General features: G+C 35.6%; 1 protein-coding gene and 1 long non-coding RNA gene across 5 annotated transcripts; one reads left to right on the top strand and one right to left on the bottom strand.

Moving 5' to 3' along the window:
- Positions 1–10,156: 10,156 nt before the first annotated feature.
- LOC109212964 lies at positions 10,157–12,948 on the top strand. Its single transcript, XR_002065933.1, has 2 exons — positions 10,157–10,411; positions 12,751–12,948. It is a non-coding gene; the product is annotated as an uncharacterized LOC109212964 (long non-coding RNA).
- On the bottom strand, positions 12,864–18,234 carry LOC109212963 (pentatricopeptide repeat-containing protein At5g55840). Of its 4 annotated transcripts, none has more exons than XM_019376700.1 (6): positions 18,046–18,234; positions 14,419–17,956; positions 14,025–14,290; positions 13,755–13,826; positions 13,442–13,662; positions 12,864–13,357 (listed from the first exon to the last, which is right to left on the bottom strand). In XM_019376700.1, exons 1-2 carry the CDS (start codon positions 18,134–18,136, stop codon positions 14,709–14,711), a joined length of 3,339 nt encoding a protein of 1,112 aa, XP_019232245.1. In that variant the 5' UTR covers positions 18,137–18,234; the 3' UTR covers positions 12,864–13,357; positions 13,442–13,662; positions 13,755–13,826; positions 14,025–14,290; positions 14,419–14,708. The 4 variants fall into 4 exon arrangements, with proteins under 4 accessions (XP_019232245.1, XP_019232246.1, XP_019232247.1 ...); XM_019376701.1 differs by having other exon boundaries at positions 13,442–13,651; XM_019376702.1 differs by having other exon boundaries at positions 13,442–13,618.
- Positions 18,235–19,196: the final 962 nt, after the last annotated feature.

Genomic DNA, 19,196 nt, shown 5'->3' with positions numbered 1-19,196 from the left:
TGTGAATTATGTGAGGAAACGGCGTATATGCGAGGTGAAGAGTGTATATGCACCGTCGTGGGAGTTATCATGGGCTATTTATTTCCATGTCTTCGTTTATTCCATGTTATCTCTTATTATATGCTTTAATTGTTGCATGTTCCTACTTGACATTTATGTTTTACTTGTTAATTGTTACTTGCTTGATTTGTTCATTTCTCACTCAATAATTTTCTTACCCGCTACTTGTTCCTACTTTCCTTAATTGGATATTCTTGTTGTCACATGTTTTACTTGCTTTTATTGTCCTTATATTACTCGATGCACTCTATTATGTTATTTCGCTTACGTGAGCCGTTTGGCTATTCTTGTATTGATGAATCAATAAGGTTTGGGATTTTGAGGTGTTGGATGCTCTCCGTAGTATTGGTTGTTCTTTAATGTTTTGTACGTTTCATCCTCTTTTTGTGTTGATATTTTGTAAATATTGGTGTTGAGTTGTTTATGTTAATAATTTGATATTGGGGGATCGGGTTGCACGCCGCAACCATATTGAAACGAATTGATATTGGAGGATCCGGTTGCACGCCTCAACGGAACAGGAAATGATATGATATAAAGAGATAAGGACGGAATATGATATAAACATATGATGATATGACATGATAATGGATATCGGATCATGGTATTGTGTTAATTATTGGGATCGGGTTGCACGCTGTAACGGATTTGATGTGTAGTATTTGTTTGTGGCTGTAGAGTTTACTCTCGGTATTGTGATATGAGATTTGAGATTATGTTATTCTGGGGCTCTCTGGCAGTTGACATTCAGGTCTGTTTATATGAGTTTACTACTTTATTCTATTCTCGTTTTTTGTTATTATTATTTCGTACATGTTACTAAGTTCGTATGATGTTTTAGGATGGGTTGGTATGTTTGGATGGGATCTTGGGGGCCTCGAGTGTGATTCGAATTGAAATCGGATTGAGTTTTGGACTTGTGTAATTATTGGTGTGTTCAGTTCTGGTGCCACCGCACCTGCGTGAAATTGGCCGCAGGAGCAGAGCCGCAAGAGCGGCCATGGGGTCGCAAGTGCGGTCCTGTGTGTGTCGGGCAATGGTCACAAGTGCGAGGGGATTTTCGCATCTACGAGCCCGCAGATGCAAATTTCGGTCGGAGGCTCACCGGTCGCAGAAGCGGAATGTATCCGCAGGTGCGGAGCTTAGACTGCAAAAGCGGACCCACAGAAGCGGGATTTGAGCCGTAGAAGCGCCTGGTTAGGAGTTTTATGAAAATCCGTATAAGCGGGCTTTCTTCAGCAGAAGCGATGTCGCAGGTGCGATTGGTGAGTCCGCAGAAGCGGAACTGCTGGACAGAATTATAAGAATGAGGGTTAGAGTATTTTCTTATTTTTGTACTTTAGGAGCTCGGATTGAAGCGATATTTTGACGGGTTTTCACCTAGATTGTAAAGATAAGTAATTTTTTACCACTTTTTGAATACGCATTGATTATGTCACCTATTTATCAGGAATCTAAGCTAGAATTCGGGGATTTTTGACTCATGTATTGGAGAGTGAGATTTGAGAGTTTGAGGGCCTATTTATGGTCGGAATTGGATGATTTTGGTATGGTTGGACTTGTTATATTGAATGGGTGTTCGAATTTTGAATTTTATCGGGTTCCGAGGCGTGGGCCAGGAGTTGACTTTTTGTTGGTTAAAGAACTTGTCTTTATCGTATAGAATCGATTCCTATAGCTTGTATTGATTGTATTAACTTATTTCTGATTAGATTCGAGTTGTTCGGAGGCTGATTCGCAAGGCAAGGACTTGTTGGAGTTGTGATTTCGCGGTTTGAGGTAAGTAACACTTCTAAACCTGATGGTATCCTGGATTTTGTGTTATATGGTTGGTGTTGAGGTGACGCACATGCTAGGTGACGGGCGTATGGGCGTGCATCGTGGTAATTGTGACTCGTTTGATTCCGTGGTACTGTGTAGTTATCAAATCTTGTTTCTATTCATGTAATCCCTACATGTTAGAGTAATTGAGCTGCGATCCATGTTAGAAATCATGGTTAGGCTATATGCTTATTCTGTTGGGACCCACTGAGGTCATTTATGCTGTTGAGTTATTTGCTTAAATTACAATTATATACTCTGTTACATTCATCATTTACATATATCATATCTCGGTCTCTGTTATCATTTATTGTTACATCATGTTATTATTGTTTGGGCTGATTGGCATGATAATTGTGAGCCTGAGAGACTAGAGATATTGATAACTGAATTGGGACCTGAGGGCCGGCTTGTGAGTGATATTTATGGGATCTGGTTATGCGCTGCAGAAGGCTTTATTGACACATCTATGGGATTGGGCTGCACGCCGCAGCATATCATGTTGGCTTATATTAGCGCTCGGGTACGATACACCCTCCGGAGTCTGACATACCAGCAGTGAGTGCAGGTACCGTTGAGTGCTGAGTAAGAGTGTTGAGTGATTGAGTGTGTTGAGCAATTTAGTGTGCTAGTGATTGAGCGTGCTCAGTAAAATTGAGTACTCTGAGAGTGTGAGTACATGAGTTTATTTTTGTGTTGCATTACATGTGACATGCATATTTGATATGTAGACATAGAGACGTAACATTACTCATGATGGTTATACATGGCATATTTTATCAGTATTGAGCTTAAATTGTTGAACATGAAAGCATGTCTACATTTCTATACTGTGTACGATTTGATTATGGGATTTCTCTAAGTTATTACTATTATTTCCCTGTTATATCTATACTGTTATTATTTGGATTTGGACTGTACATTTCAAAGCTCGTCACCAAGGTTAGTCATGTTACTTATTGAGTACATTGAGTCGGTTGTACTCATACTACACCCTGCACTTCGTGTCCAGATCTAGGTACATCTGGACCCGGTGGTTGCTAGACATGGAGCTGTATTTGCTAGGAGACTATTGAGGTAACTGGTATGACGCCCGCAGAACTCGACTCTCCTTCTTTTCAGTTTATTCAATACATTCAATTTTTCCAGACACTTGTATTAGAAATTTAGAATGTGTTGACACTTAGTAGCTCATGTACTCGGTGACACCCGGATTTTGGGGGATTTTGTAGTTGAGTCGCAGTTGTTCTTATCGGTTATTTATGAGATTTTTCACTGTTAAACTTATTATACAATGCTTATAATTTAAAATGCGTAGTTATTTTGTGATTGTCAGCTTGCCTAGTACTATGATAGGTGCAATCACGACATGTTGAGATTTGGGTTGTGATAGGAATAGACTTCAATAACAGTAAGAAATAGTCTCAAAAGCGGAATAAAATAAATAATTGTATCCAAATAGTGATACAACTGAAATATCATTCCAGAACCTGGTGTCAACGAGTACATAAGATCTACAGAATAAGTAAGTACAATGGCCTGAATAACGATACAATATTGTCTGAAGTACATAAACAGTAATAACAAAAGTAAGGAAAGGGATTCCAAAGCCTGCGAACGGAATAGCAGAGCTACCTTGAAATCTCCAATAGTGTCACGACCCCAATCTCCCACCGTAGAATGTCGTGATGGGACCTAGTTTAAGACTAGGTAAGCCTAACATACATTAAGAAATAGCGAAAATGGCAGTTGAACTTCAAATTTAAACCATCAAGCTACCATAACAGAACTCAACAATATTGCTGACAATAACTCCCAAAATCTAGTGAGATTGAGTCATAAGCTCTACACGAATATACTGAAACATCCATAATACATCGCTGTCTAAATAAAGAGTATGCAATAGAAAAAGAAGGACAGAGAGTGACTCCGAGGCCTACGAACGTCGGGCAGGTATACCTTGAAGTCTCCAAGATGAATAACCAAATAACTGATGCCTATCCTGATATGAGCTACCTGGATCAGCACAAAAGGATATGTAGAAGCGTAGTATGAGTACACCATAACGGTACCCGGTAAGTATCAATTCTAACCTCGGTAGAGTAGTGACGAGGCCAGGTAAAGACACCTATTAGGATAAGAAAAAGAAGTTGAACAAGTTTAATACGGCATAAGAATGGAAACGAGAAAAATGAGGCAGTAAAGAAATACAATAAGATATACTACAACTAAATTTAAAGCAATAAATGCAACAAGGAAGAAACACATAATAAGAATATCAAGAAAATAATACGGACAAATACAAGTGAGATAAATGAGACATAACAACAAGAATCACAACCGAGGTACCGTCTCGTAATCTCATTTCACAATCACAATCTTTCCTTATACCACCACATGAGCTTTACATTTAGATAGTTTTGAAAACAGTTTTTCCGAAATAGCTACGCGCACTTTAGCCCACCTTATGTAGCCGCGTGGCTTCAAGTAATTCCCTTACTAGCAACACGCACATAAATCCCACCTTATGCCGCCGCATGGACATTAACGCCTATCCTTATACCGCCGCATGTGCATCAATATCACAATATAATCACAACTCGCAGCACAAGTTCCCATATGCCACAACTAGGCAAAAGAATCAACAATACCAATATTTCCACCATGAATAGCTCATGGCTCAACTGCAGTACGTACAAGAGTCTCAACAATAGCAAATTGAAAGTGAATAGCTCAACAAAAATGGTATTTCAACAATTAACAACTTTGCCTCAATATGATCACGGCTTTTAAAACTTCAACGCAAATACTCAACAAGAAGCTATTCCATGAAAACAACAACATCAAGTAAACAATTCAACAATTAAAGAAGTAACGGACAATAAGGAAGACAATAACTTCAACTAAAACATATTAGAGCAATTAACAAGTAAAAGATGGAACAAGTGTTAACAATGTCAAATAAGGCATGTGAGGGTAGATTAATACATGTAAGGGTGGACTAACAATAAAAATATAACTTATTTTCATGGGTACATATAATCGCCAAAAAATGGATTACATTGCCCCGGTAATAATTGGATAAAAGTACATATAATATGATGATAATTGCCTCATATTGTAATGTAATAATAGTGATACTTAGAGTGCATTATGATATTTTGAGCCTAATTATGTTCTTTACCTGTGTAGGAGTGATTGGAAGAAGAATGGAGAAATAACGATTCAGTTCCATAGTCAGTGCCTAGCACCCACCGTAGCACCGAATTTCAGTGCCATAGTCAGTGCCCACACTTACCATAGCACCCAAGCTCAGTGCCATAAACAGTGCGGCACGCCAGTATATTTCAGAGGCTAACTTTTTTCTGTTTTGCTTGGGCTTGGTTAAAATCGTCTAGGACTTTTCCTACACATATATATAGTCCTTAAACACACTTTTTGAGGGAATTCGACCTAGGGAGAGCAAGGAACCGTCGTGGAGGCTGAATTTTATCTTTTCTTCCCCCAAACTTAGTAATTTATATTTTTTTTTGATGATTTGTTGTTTAGCTACCATATCTATGAGGAGCTAAACTTCATGTTCTAGGGTTGTGGTTTTTTCATGACTATTGTTATTCCAATATTAATTTTGATTTCCTGATTTATCGCATAAGTTTATTTATTCAATGTTGCACGTAATTATTTGGTTACTCAATTGAATATTATTTATGAATCTAGAATTGAACTCAAAAGTGGGAATTCTATATTGTATATAGGATTGAGTAGAGCAAGTTCTTGAACATGGGCATCGGGTAATGGATTCACGATTAGGATAAACATATACCTAATTGTCTTGCTTGGTTGATGTACAGAATTTATAAATGCATTCTTGTTGGTTCTAATTCCATAGACATATAGGTGTTAGGTTAGCTTGAATAGGTGAGTAAGAACTCGACAGATTCTTATGAGCAATATTAACCATGTCAACCAATAAACTAGATGAATTAGTTAGTCAATTCAATAGTCCCGTAAACACCTCTAGTTTGAGAATTGTGAGGCCCAACACCGGGAAGATAAAAGGAGTATGTTGACAAGATGAAGAAGAGGCATAGATAGCTGAGAACTGGCCAGATACTCGGAGAAGGAGAAAGAGAAGAACTAATATCTTTTTTGTTTATCCCCCCTCTTTTGAACAATAATATATCGCATGTCACGCTCTCACATGAGGTGCGAATCATGTACAACAACATGTAAGCAAAGTGTGTCTAAATGAGACAGTTTTGGTATAGCTAAAGTGTTCAAATGGTCATAGCCTAAGTTTAGGTGGCCTACATTTTCTATCTGCCATGGGAACAACAAGACAATCTTCTGCTACATTTTTCTATTATATAGAAAAGGAAAGATGGTCAACCAAGGACATATATGTCATTTCATAAAAATTCCTACATTGTTTGCTTTTCTTAAATGTAGAACTTTGTCCTCATTGAAACACGTGGACCCCACATTCCCCTAGTCACAACTATCCTTTAAATGCAATGTGCCAGTGTTGATTAGATTGTTTTTGCAGGAAGTACGACATGCAAATGCTCATTTCAGACCTTTTTTCTCAATTGGTAATATTAGTAATTTTGTTTTAGTCGAAAATAGAAGTTTTATAGAAAAAGTAAAATTAATTTTTAAATAATAGAGCAATAAAAAGAAGTATCGATATAGATTTTTATGAGATTTTCATATTTACCCATACTATTTTAAAGCAATTTAAAAATAAAAATTAAATGGTTTTTATGTATCCACACTATTATTTGAAGGCGATTTCAAACAAAACAAATTTAGACTCAAAAGTATTTATAAAAAGTATAGTTTGTTAAACCTCAAAATTTAATTTAAGTAATGAGATTTGTTCCTACTGTACTAGGAAGCTATCTCTTATATACTTAATTGATGTGAAATTTATCTATATGGTTGAACTCTATTCTTCCATAATAAGTTTTCATATATCAATAAATAGTCTTAAACATTATCTATTATATTTTTTGTATTGTTTCATTATAAAAATTAACATATGATAATTGTATAAAAATGAAAACATTTCTCTCATCTCCTTAAATTGAAAAAAAAAACTCGTATAATTTATATAGACCTCTATTAAATATTTATTATTTTATCACCAGTTTATTATTTTAAACGAATTATAAAAAAATATAAAGTGAACTTCTATATTGAATTACTACAATTTATGTCATATTCATATTTGTTGTAATGCCTATTGTTCTCTTTATTTGAAGTAGTAAATTACCTTAATGGGAATGCAAATTTCCACGGAAGTTTTCTTTGTTTATTGTACTAAAAATTTCTTTTAATTTTGATGTATACAAGATATGAATTAAAGTTATAGTTTTTTTTCCATCTTTTATCATATTGTAAAAGATGATGTTGTTCGTTTAAACTTTCATCAAGTAGTTGATTGTTCCCACTGTAGAAACACTTGCAAGACCGATTTGGATGTATTTTAGATTAGTTTACAATAGATTGATATGCTTTTTATTCCAAAATATTAATATAGATGACACTTGTAGCTTTTTAATGTATTCTCTTGTAAAACATTCAAATACAGTGAAAAAATAATACCATTGATATCAATTTTCTAATTTGATGTTTGTGTTTGACATTGATCGAAGGTTAAAATGAGTATCATAGCACGTAATTTTTAATGTTAATTGGAGCAACTTAAACAGATTATAATTTTAATTTTAATTTTATCTAAATTACTAAAATAAATTAATTGTAAATTGTGATCCCCAATATCATTCTCTATCCGTGATAAAAGAGATATAATAATAATTATTTACTTATCAAAAAATTAACTAATCAACAACAAACAACAATTATAAAATTACAATATTGGGCCCGTATACAGGCCTTTCCTCGTCTAGTTACTATATTATAGAAGAGCCGGTGGTTTCGACCTGAGTGCTTAGTTTGAAAAAGCCTGGGGGCATTTATGTCATTTCATATCAAATCTACAAATACGTAATATAGTGTCTTAATGTTTCTGCCCAACCACTACGTGTATATTTTAGAGGAGTCCACGTCTGTTAAGGAGCATATTAGGGGTTTTCTCCTATCTATATATACTATATTAAAAGTGGGAAGCCCTTTAGTCAAATGTTAAATTACTAAAATATCCCTTTCAATAATTTAAATATCCTACTTATCAAAAAAAAAAAAAAATCTCCCCAGCCAACCTTCATGCTTTTTCATGAACAGTCACAATCATTCAAGTGAATTCCTAAGCAACCCAAGAATGCCATATTTAATCTATGATTTTATTGGGTGGTAGATTCATTTTAAAATTTTATTTTTTGTCTTCAATCTTGCTTGAAGAATCCAAGAGGTTGATACTATTTCAAGAAGGTAATAATCTTTCTAATCTCTCCGATTTCATTCTTTTTTCATGCTTACTTTCGCATATATGGAACTGAAACTTGATTCCTATTCTTTTAAAGGTAAATGAAGGAGTGACATCTAATTATATGTTTAGCTATTAGATTTTTGTACTAACGAGGAAAAGTATTTTCTCTTAAAAAGATGGTGTTAAGCAAAGTAAAGAATGGAGATAGACGATATGCAAGAAACAATAGAACGAAGAAAACTTGTGTGAAAAGTGTACTTTTTTTCTCTCTCTAACTTTTTATGCGATAGAAAAATTTAGGACTTTGGAGTTTGGATAAAGACTCCTTTTTTATAATTAACCAGTGTGTGTGTGTATATATATATATATATATATATTGATTTGTGCATCATTTTCATCTGACTATAAAGACTCATGTTTTGTATAATCCTCAACTTTTAAGTGTCCAATCTTTGGTAATTTAATTTTAGTGAGTTTCGCATAGAGAAAAATAAAGTAAAATAAACGCAAATGTACCATAAAGGTAGAAAATAAAAAAAATTGCACTAATACCAAGTAAGGTAATGAAAAAATCCAAAGAAGTGAAGATAGCCAATGATATAGACAATTTACTTGCATATGCATAAATAACTTTTTACAAATATACTCACAATATATATGATTTTTTTATAGTAGTGTTTCCTATAGTGAAATATACTATGAAATAATTAAATCTTTATCTGTCAAAAAATTATTATTGTTGGGTGTCATTATAGATATCAGTTTTAGTATTTTCTTAAATTAAAGTAACTGGTGCTACCATAACTACATATATCCAAAATTTGATTTATAGTCTTGCTTTTGTCATTTTAATCCATAATTCTTCTAATACTTTTATTGTTGTTAATTTTCATAGATTATCTATCTATATTTACATGTAAAAATAGATGTTCAGTAAAAAAAATATCAAAGTTTTATTTTAATTTTAATAATATAGTATTCACAAATTATACGAGTATTACATAATTTGGTAACGCACGTGGAGAGAAACTAGTTGAATAAAATATGCTTCAAGGTTGTAATAAATTTCAACTTCTGAACTTGTCCAATTCTCTTCCTCTTCCTAAATTTCTTCTACATCCAGGTACGATTTTAATCAATTTTACCCATGCTTTTCGCTACACATCTGATATAAAAAACAATTCTTTCCTCTTCAACTTCAATTTTGTGTTTTGTCTTTGTATTTGTTTCTCCTTCTTTTGCCTTTTTAATTAGTTTCATCCAACATGCAATTTTTTTTGTTGAGATTTCCGGTCCATTGATGATATTGGTATGGGTATTAAACCTAAATTGAAAGAAGAAATTTTTGGTTATAGTTTTACAGATCTTGCTCAAGTTTCACCGGTTCTGTTCATACTTCTGTGCCCTCTTGAACTTCAATTTTGTACTTCGGTATTTATTTCTCCTTCTTTTGCTCTTTCTATTAGTTTTAACCCGCATACAAATTTCTGTTCATTGATGATACTGGTTTAGGTATTAAGTCTAATTAAGAGAAAGAAAATTTTAGGTGTTTGTTCATGGGTTGATTAATATGGCGTACTTTTAAACACTAGATTAGGAACAGCACGTCTCTTTAGACAGAAACAGGGAATGGGGATAGACAGTTTTCGTTCCCGGTGCAGTTGTAGCCGGTAAAGTTTTCCCTTATTGAATAGGAGAAGGAATGAGCTACTTCTAGCCTAACTTGTACCTTTTCCTGATTTCAGTTGTATATGTAAAATTACCTTAACAAGACTCTATTCATTGGTTCTGTTGCAATTTTACATTCAGATTTTGAGAGAAACACAAACGAATTGTAACTAAATGGAGAAAAGAAAATTTAAGGATATTGTTGTCTTTTCAGATCACCTAATGAAATGTGGCCTTACCATGAAACTGAGTAGCCACGTATCATTTGGCCATCGTTGCTCTGATTCATCTCCCTTTTTCATGGTCCTCTCCTCTCTTTCTTCATCGCCATGGTCGAGCTTAATTAGCTAATCCTTCTATCTTCAACGTCTTTCTCTAGAATCCTTCAATGCTTTCCTCGATTTTTCTTGCTAGCACGAATTCACCAGTGCATGGATTTGACGATCCCAACGATTGAAGTTCCGATAAATGGTGATCTTTTGTCTGTTTGCTTATTAATGAATAATCTTAGGGTTTCGCTTCTTGATATTATTGATAAATAATTTGAAGTTTATAGTGCTGGAGTTTTCTCGGCCATTTTTAGGTAAACCCTACTGAAAAATTTCAGCTCTATTAATCCATGCCCAAATCTGACCAAAAAAATTGGAAAAAAGTGATAAAACATGTGGAAGAGGAACAAAGTTGAGCACTCTTCTAGGTCTTCAGTTGGTTTTACTAATAACTCTTCATTTCATATTTTCACAATCCCTGTTTTGTTTGCTGAACTATTTCTCCCTCTGGTCAATAATTTCTATTTCATTTTTTGGGTTTCTCTATTTGCTCTTTGGTTTTCGGCCTCTATTGTACCTGCGATTTGGCCACTATTTTTGCCTCTTAGCCATATTTCTAGGATAACTGATTCATTCCAAAACAGAAAGTAAAATTTAGAATAAGAATCGTGCTTGGAGCCTATCGCTAGAACGAGAAAGTAGTATTTAACAGGAACGATAAAGTAATTGCATTGATCCTGGAGCACCCATTAGCATTCTAGCAAAAGCTAACATGAGCTTTGTTGTTGATTTTATACAACCTTAAAAACTATGATTGGTTTTTTTAAAAAAATTCCGTTTTTTCAAAGAAAGCGCGCGCTTGGCTTCACGCTTTAAGCGTGGAGAGGCCTGTCACTTTTCCTTGCTTCACGCTCTTCACAACACTAGGAATTAGTCGAATAACACAATAGCTGTAATTGAGGGCAAAAGAATGTTTTGTGCTACATAGCTCTTGCACTCCCTATCATTCGAGAATAAAAACTTGATCGTTTCAGTATTCATTCTCCTTTGGGTGCGTGTTTGGATATAAAGAGTAAACAATCTCTAATTTTACTGTACCATTATCTGTTTATCTGAAAGCTCTACATTGTCTGTTTTTTCTTGGAGCACCTAATTGAATTGAGAGTACCAAAACTGACAACTCAGATATGTACATGCCAGTGGGAAAACTCCATTTAATTTATACAGAGATGATATTTTTACTACATTACTTCAGTTTGATTCCTTGCACAAGCTTAATGGTTATGTGAAAATAACATGCTTGCTTGGTTAGCTTCTGATTGTCACATGAATATCATTTATGTTGGGGGCTAAATTCTATTTCTAGCATATTTCTGACTTTTGCTAACTTACTGCTTTGAAAGGGATGGCTAAGGAGAATCCATTGAAACCTTGTGAAACTTGTGATTGAAGGCTACCATTATGCAAATGACCTACTCATATAGTCTGATTGTGTTGGTTGTTGATTTGATTACATAGCATTTAGTTTAAACGAGAATTCTAGCTGATTGCAAGATAAAGATAGCCTTAAATCCACTAATTTATTATTACCTACCTCACCATTAATTAGTGGATTTGTCATAAAACTTTGTAACCGTTCATGCTACACTTACATCACTTCATGTTAGCAACATATAGCTTATTTGTCAAAAGATTAGGCAAATAGTTCATTAAGGGAATGGAATTGATGAAACAGAAAATAGGAATAACCCGGAAAAGGTTACAAATGAAACTGATGAAACTAGAAAAGGTTACTTTCACACACACACACACACACACACACACACACACACACACACATATATATATATATATATATACACATAGCTTTGTTTTCTTCTTTTGGCTGTTCCTAAATATCAGATTTATATTTACAACTTACTTAGTGGTTCCTTTTGCTAATATGTCCTTTGCAGTATGTGAGTTGTACTGCTTTAAATACATTTGGCTGATCAAAGTGGAATCGTAACTAGTAAATTGTTATGTTTGAGGGAGGAGTGGAAACAATTCTAGGCTATAAAAACTTAGCTCGAGGTGATTGAAGTCCTTGATGCATATATAGTAAAAAGTTCAGTTGGAGTTAGCATTTGGAGTTAGACATTAATCTAAAGGAATAAGAGTTGAAGTTCAGTTGTTATAATACACTTTATTCGACCAAACCTATTGTGTTCTCTATATTTGCATTTTGTATACTATGTGTATATTGTAGGACTTTTAACATATTTTCCTGTATTGGTATTGCTGTTTTTGAATGCAGTTAACTTCATTTTTGCCACTTCTTTCTGGACTACTGCAATCCCTTCAATAAATTATAAGGAATTGTGGATTTCCATTTTTAGTCTCTACTCTACTATGCATCTATAATACTTCCATAATCTTTCTGATATAATTTTCTATGTTTACTGATTGGCCATTTATTACTAACTTAGCAACACATTATTTGTCTTGAAAATATGTTGGCTTTCTTTGACTATCAAATATAACATATTTATTTTTTTGCAGCCATTTTTGGTAAAGAACTACTAAAAAGAAGACCAGAAAGAAGACCAAACACCGCACACATAGCATCTCTTTTTGCTAATATGTAAATTGTAACTACTGTGGTACTTTAAGCATCCCTAAATCTGACGCTCTCATGTATGTAAATGTATATTTTGATCAAAACCATATGTAAATAGTCATCTACCAATTAGCATACAATATCGTCTACTTACTTTGTTGGGCCCGTGCCGGCACGGGCCGAGCCAACCTAGTAAAGAAAATAAGCTAAAGCAAATGGGCATTTCACATTTTATCTCTCCGCCAGACTTCCTCCTATTGCCTCAGATATGGCTGCAAGTTGATGACCCACACCTTTATCCAGCTGCATGCCTTCATTATTAGGTTTACATATGTTAAAGATGTTGCGGTACACCATATATCGAGCTGCCTTGTTGAGAATTTGCAGATATGATGGGGTCTCAGTAAACTGTCTGAGGAGAAGTGCAGCTGCCATTGCTACTGAGTTCATCTTCCTGCAAATCGAGAACAAGCTGGGGCTGATGATCGTATATCATGACCTTTAAGATCATGACTTCTCAGCATCCAATACTCCGATACTCAACCAGTCCTAGGTGAAAACAGAATGACAACCAGTTAGAACAGTGGAAACTCACAGTTCTCAAAACAAAATGTAGTTTAAGAAAAGACTAACTTAAAAAGGAGATCTGTTATAAACTGGCTTCAAAAAGTCTGGAGAATGCAGTCTCCAAGGTAATTAAGTCCATAAATGGTTTCCTGATGATCCATCCACATCATCTCCATATGACCTGCCTTTTTTTCCTTATTATGTTTTGGACAGAGGTGTTGAGAAACGAGCTACAAGAAAAAGCTTGTCACCAGTAGAGCATGTCATGCTAATGAACTGTCAAATACCTGACCAGAGTCACCCAAATGATCTGACTTCAAATAACCAAGAAGGGGAGAATATATTGAATAGGATTATGATCAACAACAATTGAAGATACCTTATCTCTACTTCAGAAAGTCAGTGGATGCAGGATTTGTTCGAACTTTAGCAGAGAGTCGGAGAACAGCACCTGCATAGACCAAATTATAACAAGAATATTCTGCAAACTCTTAGTCTCAAAGATGGAAAAAGTTTCAGCTATGCTATTGCAATTTGCTGTCATATGGACAGTACTGGTTGTGAAATTTGCAAAAGAAACTAATAAGTTAAAGCATCAGATAGATACTTCTAGACATTAATGCTGAACAGTTCAAGCGCACTCTTTTACCTATGTTTCACAATTGGCCTTCTTTATAGTAATGCTGAAGCTCCGCTGTGATTTATGCAAGATTTCAACTCAAAGTCGTTCCAGCTTTTCCTGGGAGTATGGCATGGGTTACTTCAGCGCCGTAGCGCCTGGTATTCGAACATTGGCTCAAGGCATTTTCTCTACCCCTTCTTACCCTGACAAAGCAGGGACACCTTACGTTCTTGAACCGATAACCATCTTTCGGCTAACCTAGCCACAATATTCACCTGTTGTGAGCACTTAAGCTGCAGAAGTAATCCAAACATAAAGGCCAAGCAATAAGCCGAAACAAATTAATTGAACAGACTGCAGATGAAGCTCACTAGACAGCCCTAGTGCATTAAAACAGAATAAACAAAGGAATGCCAAATACCTATTCTGACAGATCAGTGTCGGTATACAGTACACCACCTCGTGAACTGCAGAATAATTCTTATAACCACCTTGTATGACGGATATCTTAAAGGATATCAAACGCAGAAATAGCCTTCAAAAGGTAGAAGCGACCAAAGTTCAAGCTGCAGATGTAACAGATAGCCTGATTTCAATTATTGAAGCTGGTTTAAGTTAGAGACCGACCGCCATGGAGACCTTATCTCCAGCAAGCAAGATAAATGTTCCCAGTGTTAAATTGATCAGCTTTTCGTCTTTCTACAGCAATACTTATCTTCTTTTCTTTTTCTTCTTTCTTAAAGCATTTAGCTTCTCTCTCACGACTGTCAATCTTTCACATAAGGCTTCGGTGCTTGAATATTCACCTGCCAATCCTCTCTCTTGCAGATCACTTAGAAGACTTTCACCCTTTGCAAGATCGTTTGCAGAACAGACGGCATTGACAAGAACTGTAAAAGTTGTAACATTGGGACACAGACTCCTCTCTTTCAGCTCCTCATAGAGATCAAACGCATGATCAATACAGCCACCAGCACAAAGGCCTGTTATCAGGACATTGTAAACAATAACATCTGGCTTTGCACCATGAAGGTCCATTGTCGCTTTCAATTTTAAGGCCTCAGAGACCTTAGAACTTTTGCAAAGTCCATGCATAACAGTTGTGAACGTGGCAACAGTTGGAATTAGATGCACCCGAAGCATACATTCAAGTACCAGCATTGCTTCCTCCATCTTCCCACGATGCACAAGCCCCCGTATAATCGCACCCTCAGCTACATTACGGGAACTAACACCTAACAACTCCATTTCATCTTTTACTTTGAATGCTCCTTTTACATCTCCAACTTTACACATACTAGTGATTAGATTACTATATTGTCTGTCAATTGGGATGAAACCCTCTTCGAACATTTTATGCAAGAGACGACGTGAATTTTCGAAGTCCAATGTTCTTTTCAGTCCCTTAAATATTGAGTTGTAAGTGTCTCCATCAGGAGAAACACCAACGGCAGTCATTAAAGTAAGTAGATCAAGGGCCTTCTTCATCTCACCCCTTTCACTATATTTACTGATAATCATGTTGAATGTGAATTTATCTGCCACTGTTCCTCCCACAATAATCTTTATCATAAACTTAACTCCAATATCCAGCAGGCTCGACTCACAGAGTCCACGAATCACATAATGGCATGTTAATTTATCTGGAGCAAAACCTTTTTTTCTAAGTGACTGATATAACTTAGAGCACTCAGATATGTTTTTCTGTCTCGAGTAGCCTCGTAATAGAATATTGTATGTAGCCAAGGAAGGCATTTGATTTCTCTGTCTCATTGTAGAAATGAAACTGCTAACCTTATCCATTTGACCATGTTTTGTGTAACCATCCATCATCACATTCAGTGCCACTGTATCTGGGGTAAGTCCACTCCTTGTCATCTCATCATAGAAGTAATGGGCAACCTTAGGCAAGCCACTCTTGAAAAGACCATCAATGATACACGTATACATGACCTGGTTTGAAGAGGGGTTTCCTCTATTTAATGCTCTTCCCAACAGAAGAATTGCAGCAACCAACTTATCCTTCCCACACAAGCCAGCTAGGAGATTGGTGTATGTATGACTATCAGGGAGCACGTTATTCTGAACCATCTCATCAATAAGGATTAATGCCATGTGGAAGTGGCCTAACTTACAGAGCTCAGCCAGCAATGAGTTGTAGACAACAACATCTGTAGCACAGCAAATTCCACGGAGTCTATCAAAAAATCCAAGTGCCTCTGTAAGGTTTCCTCCTCTGCATATTCCCTTAAGTAAGCTTGCATAGGTGTACAAGCTAGGCTGACTACCCAAGTTAATCATTTCGTCAAACCAGGATAGTGCTTTTAACCCTTCACCTACACTTCCGTAGCAATCAATAACAGAAGTAAAAGCAATAGAACTGGGAACAAGACCAATCTTATGCATGTGACGCATGAAATCCTCTGCCTCTCTTACTCTTCCACATGTACAAAGAGAAGATATTAGTGAGTTGCATATGAAAGTGTTAGGAATATGGCCTGATTTTTGCATCATTGCATAGACTCTGATTGCTTTTAGGGGATCTTGCTGCTTACAGAAGTTGTAGATCAAAGTAGAGTATACCACATCGTTTGGAAAAACTCCAAACCTGTACATCTTACTTAATATTTCCATTGCTGTATTTAGCATTCTAGCTTTACAAAATCCATTTAGAAGCACTGAGTATGCAACAACATCAAGACATATACCCCTCTCAAACATTTCCTCAAGTAAAGGTACAACTTCTCCAAGTAACCCCATTTTGCACATCCCTTCTATTAACATTGTATATGCAATATGATTAGGAGATAATCCATCAAACTTCATCTTCTTGAGGATATTTCTTGCAGAATCTAATATGCCATGCTTGCAGAAACCGTTCAAGAGAGCCCCATAACTAACTTCATTGGGCGTTAAACCTCTTAGCTCCATTTCATTCAGCATTTCTTGAGCCTCTTTAAGATTTCCTGCTCGACAATGCCCATCAATCAAAGCATTGAAAGTGATACAATTTGGTGAAAGATTTAATGTCAGCATCTCATGAAAAATCTTCATTGCAACATCAATCTTACCCTCTTTCACAAACCCGTTAATAAGAGTGTTATAAGTGATATGATTCGGAACAATCAATCTCTTCCTCATCTTCCTCAATACTAAATAACCTTTCGAACTCCTATTATTCCTACATAAGTCATCTATAAACATATTGTACGTACAAACATCAGCCTCAAGACCCTTAGAATTCATGCAATCGATCAATTCTAAAGCTGCTTTATACCTGCCCTTTTTGCAATACCAATTAAGCAAAGTATTATAAGTAACCACATCAGGGTTATAACCACTCTCTACCATCTTTGCAAGCAAATAACTCGCTCTCTCGACCTTTCCTTTGGCACAAAGAACTTGTAAAAGTATATTGAATGTACCAACATTAGGGCAAACACGTTTAGCAAGCATTTCTTTGAAAAACGACCATACACACTCAGCATTCTGCTGCTTCCCCATCGCAGCTAAGAGCATATTACAAGTGTAAACCGACGGTTTAAATGCTCGAGAACTCATCAAATGGAAAATCTGAAGAGCATCTTTAAGTGCACCTTTTCTCACATAAACCCTAATTAAAATATCAAAAACAGAAGGGTTCGAACTACAAAGACGATATGTATCCATAAGAGACTCAAAAACAGAACTTGGCGTAACACCAATGTCAGATAAATGCCTCAAAATTGACTTAATATAGTCATGCATTCTAGCTCTAACGAGTATGTGGGTAGTTATACCATACATATGAATAATGTGACTGAATTCTAAACCGGGTTGCTTAATAAACCAGTTCAAAAATTTCAGAGCTAACTTCCCATGAATTGGCCTCAGTGAAGCCATTTTATACCCCATATGATTGAGCGAGTGCCAACGGTCCAGGGTTAAAATAGTGTAGATGCTCTTCTCCATTTTTTCACCTGTTCACACATATATATAAACATAAAAACATATACATGACAAAAAAAATTAAAAGAAGAAGAGAACAAGGGAGAGGGGCGAAAAGTACTTGCTGCGTGGGTGTTCACTGGATAATTATTTGCTGTGCGAACTTTTCTAGAGAACCCCATTTGAGAGAAAGCTCTAAACCGCAAACGCATCGCGTCAATGGTTAATTTTGTTTTTGACTTTCGGTGTAGCGGTACTGTTTTTGTGTTACATTCTGCAGAAGCCAAATGGAAAATGGTACTGACAGCTGAATTGTATTGGAATGGAACTTTATAAAGCCAAAAAGTGTTTATAAAAAGCAAATGTCCCGACTCTTTTCCAAAGCATAGCTAAAGAGGCCGGAGTGCTATTTCCTAAACCTCAAGGGTGCAAGTGTAAATATCACACACTTGTAAAAACCCAGCTGTGATTCTAGGCTTTAACATAAACCCCAATACTGTTTATTTTATCTTATTTTTCGTTCTTTTTGCTGACTGAGAAAATTTTAGAATTTTATAATACAGCTAAAATGCTAAATTATCAATTTGCTTCAGTTACGATTACTGTCTGGCCGGAATACGGTAATAGTGTTACTATTATTGTTAGATGGTGATAAATTGATAATGGAGCCTAGTGCAAATATGAACCTTGATACAGATATCTGGAGGTAATTAATTTTTATAATTCACGCGCCTTATTATGCTGCTGAAGCAATTGTTGTTTCTATTATCAGTTGAGCATGTGGATTTAGAAACCTTATCTGTTTTTAACCGGAAACTATCTTCCTTGTGCTTATTACTAGCCTGAATCAGGGGCGGACCCACGTGGAGAGGTGAGAGGTCACTGGCACCCTATAGGCTCGGGAAAAACTATGTATATATTACTGTATATATGTCGAGGACCCCTATAATAATTTAATTGTGCCCCCAAAAGAACAAATCGCTCCGTCGTTGTACTGGTTCAGCGGGCTTTTAAAGTTCCATTCCCTTGCTCCTAGACCCAGGATCGAGACCCACATCATCGTTACTTCACCATTTCTTTCTTTTTTCCTTTTTTAATTGAACGATAGTTTAGTACTCCATATTTAGTAGTCAACTTGGTGTATTTATTTTGTAATTCAAACATTAATTTAGTACTAGTACATAGAAGTCACTTAGTTTATTTTTTTCTTTTAAAATCTCTCCATCTAAGCTCCAAAACTCAACTTCTCTTCACTATTAGTTTTTCATATCT

Source organism: Nicotiana attenuata, unplaced genomic scaffold, assembly GCF_001879085.1.
Source record: "Nicotiana attenuata strain UT unplaced genomic scaffold, NIATTr2, whole genome shotgun sequence".
Classification (NCBI taxonomy): domain Eukaryota; kingdom Viridiplantae; phylum Streptophyta; class Magnoliopsida; order Solanales; family Solanaceae; genus Nicotiana; species Nicotiana attenuata.
The sequence above is the reverse complement of the archived record's forward strand: the minus strand, read 5'-3'. Positions and strand labels throughout refer to the sequence as shown.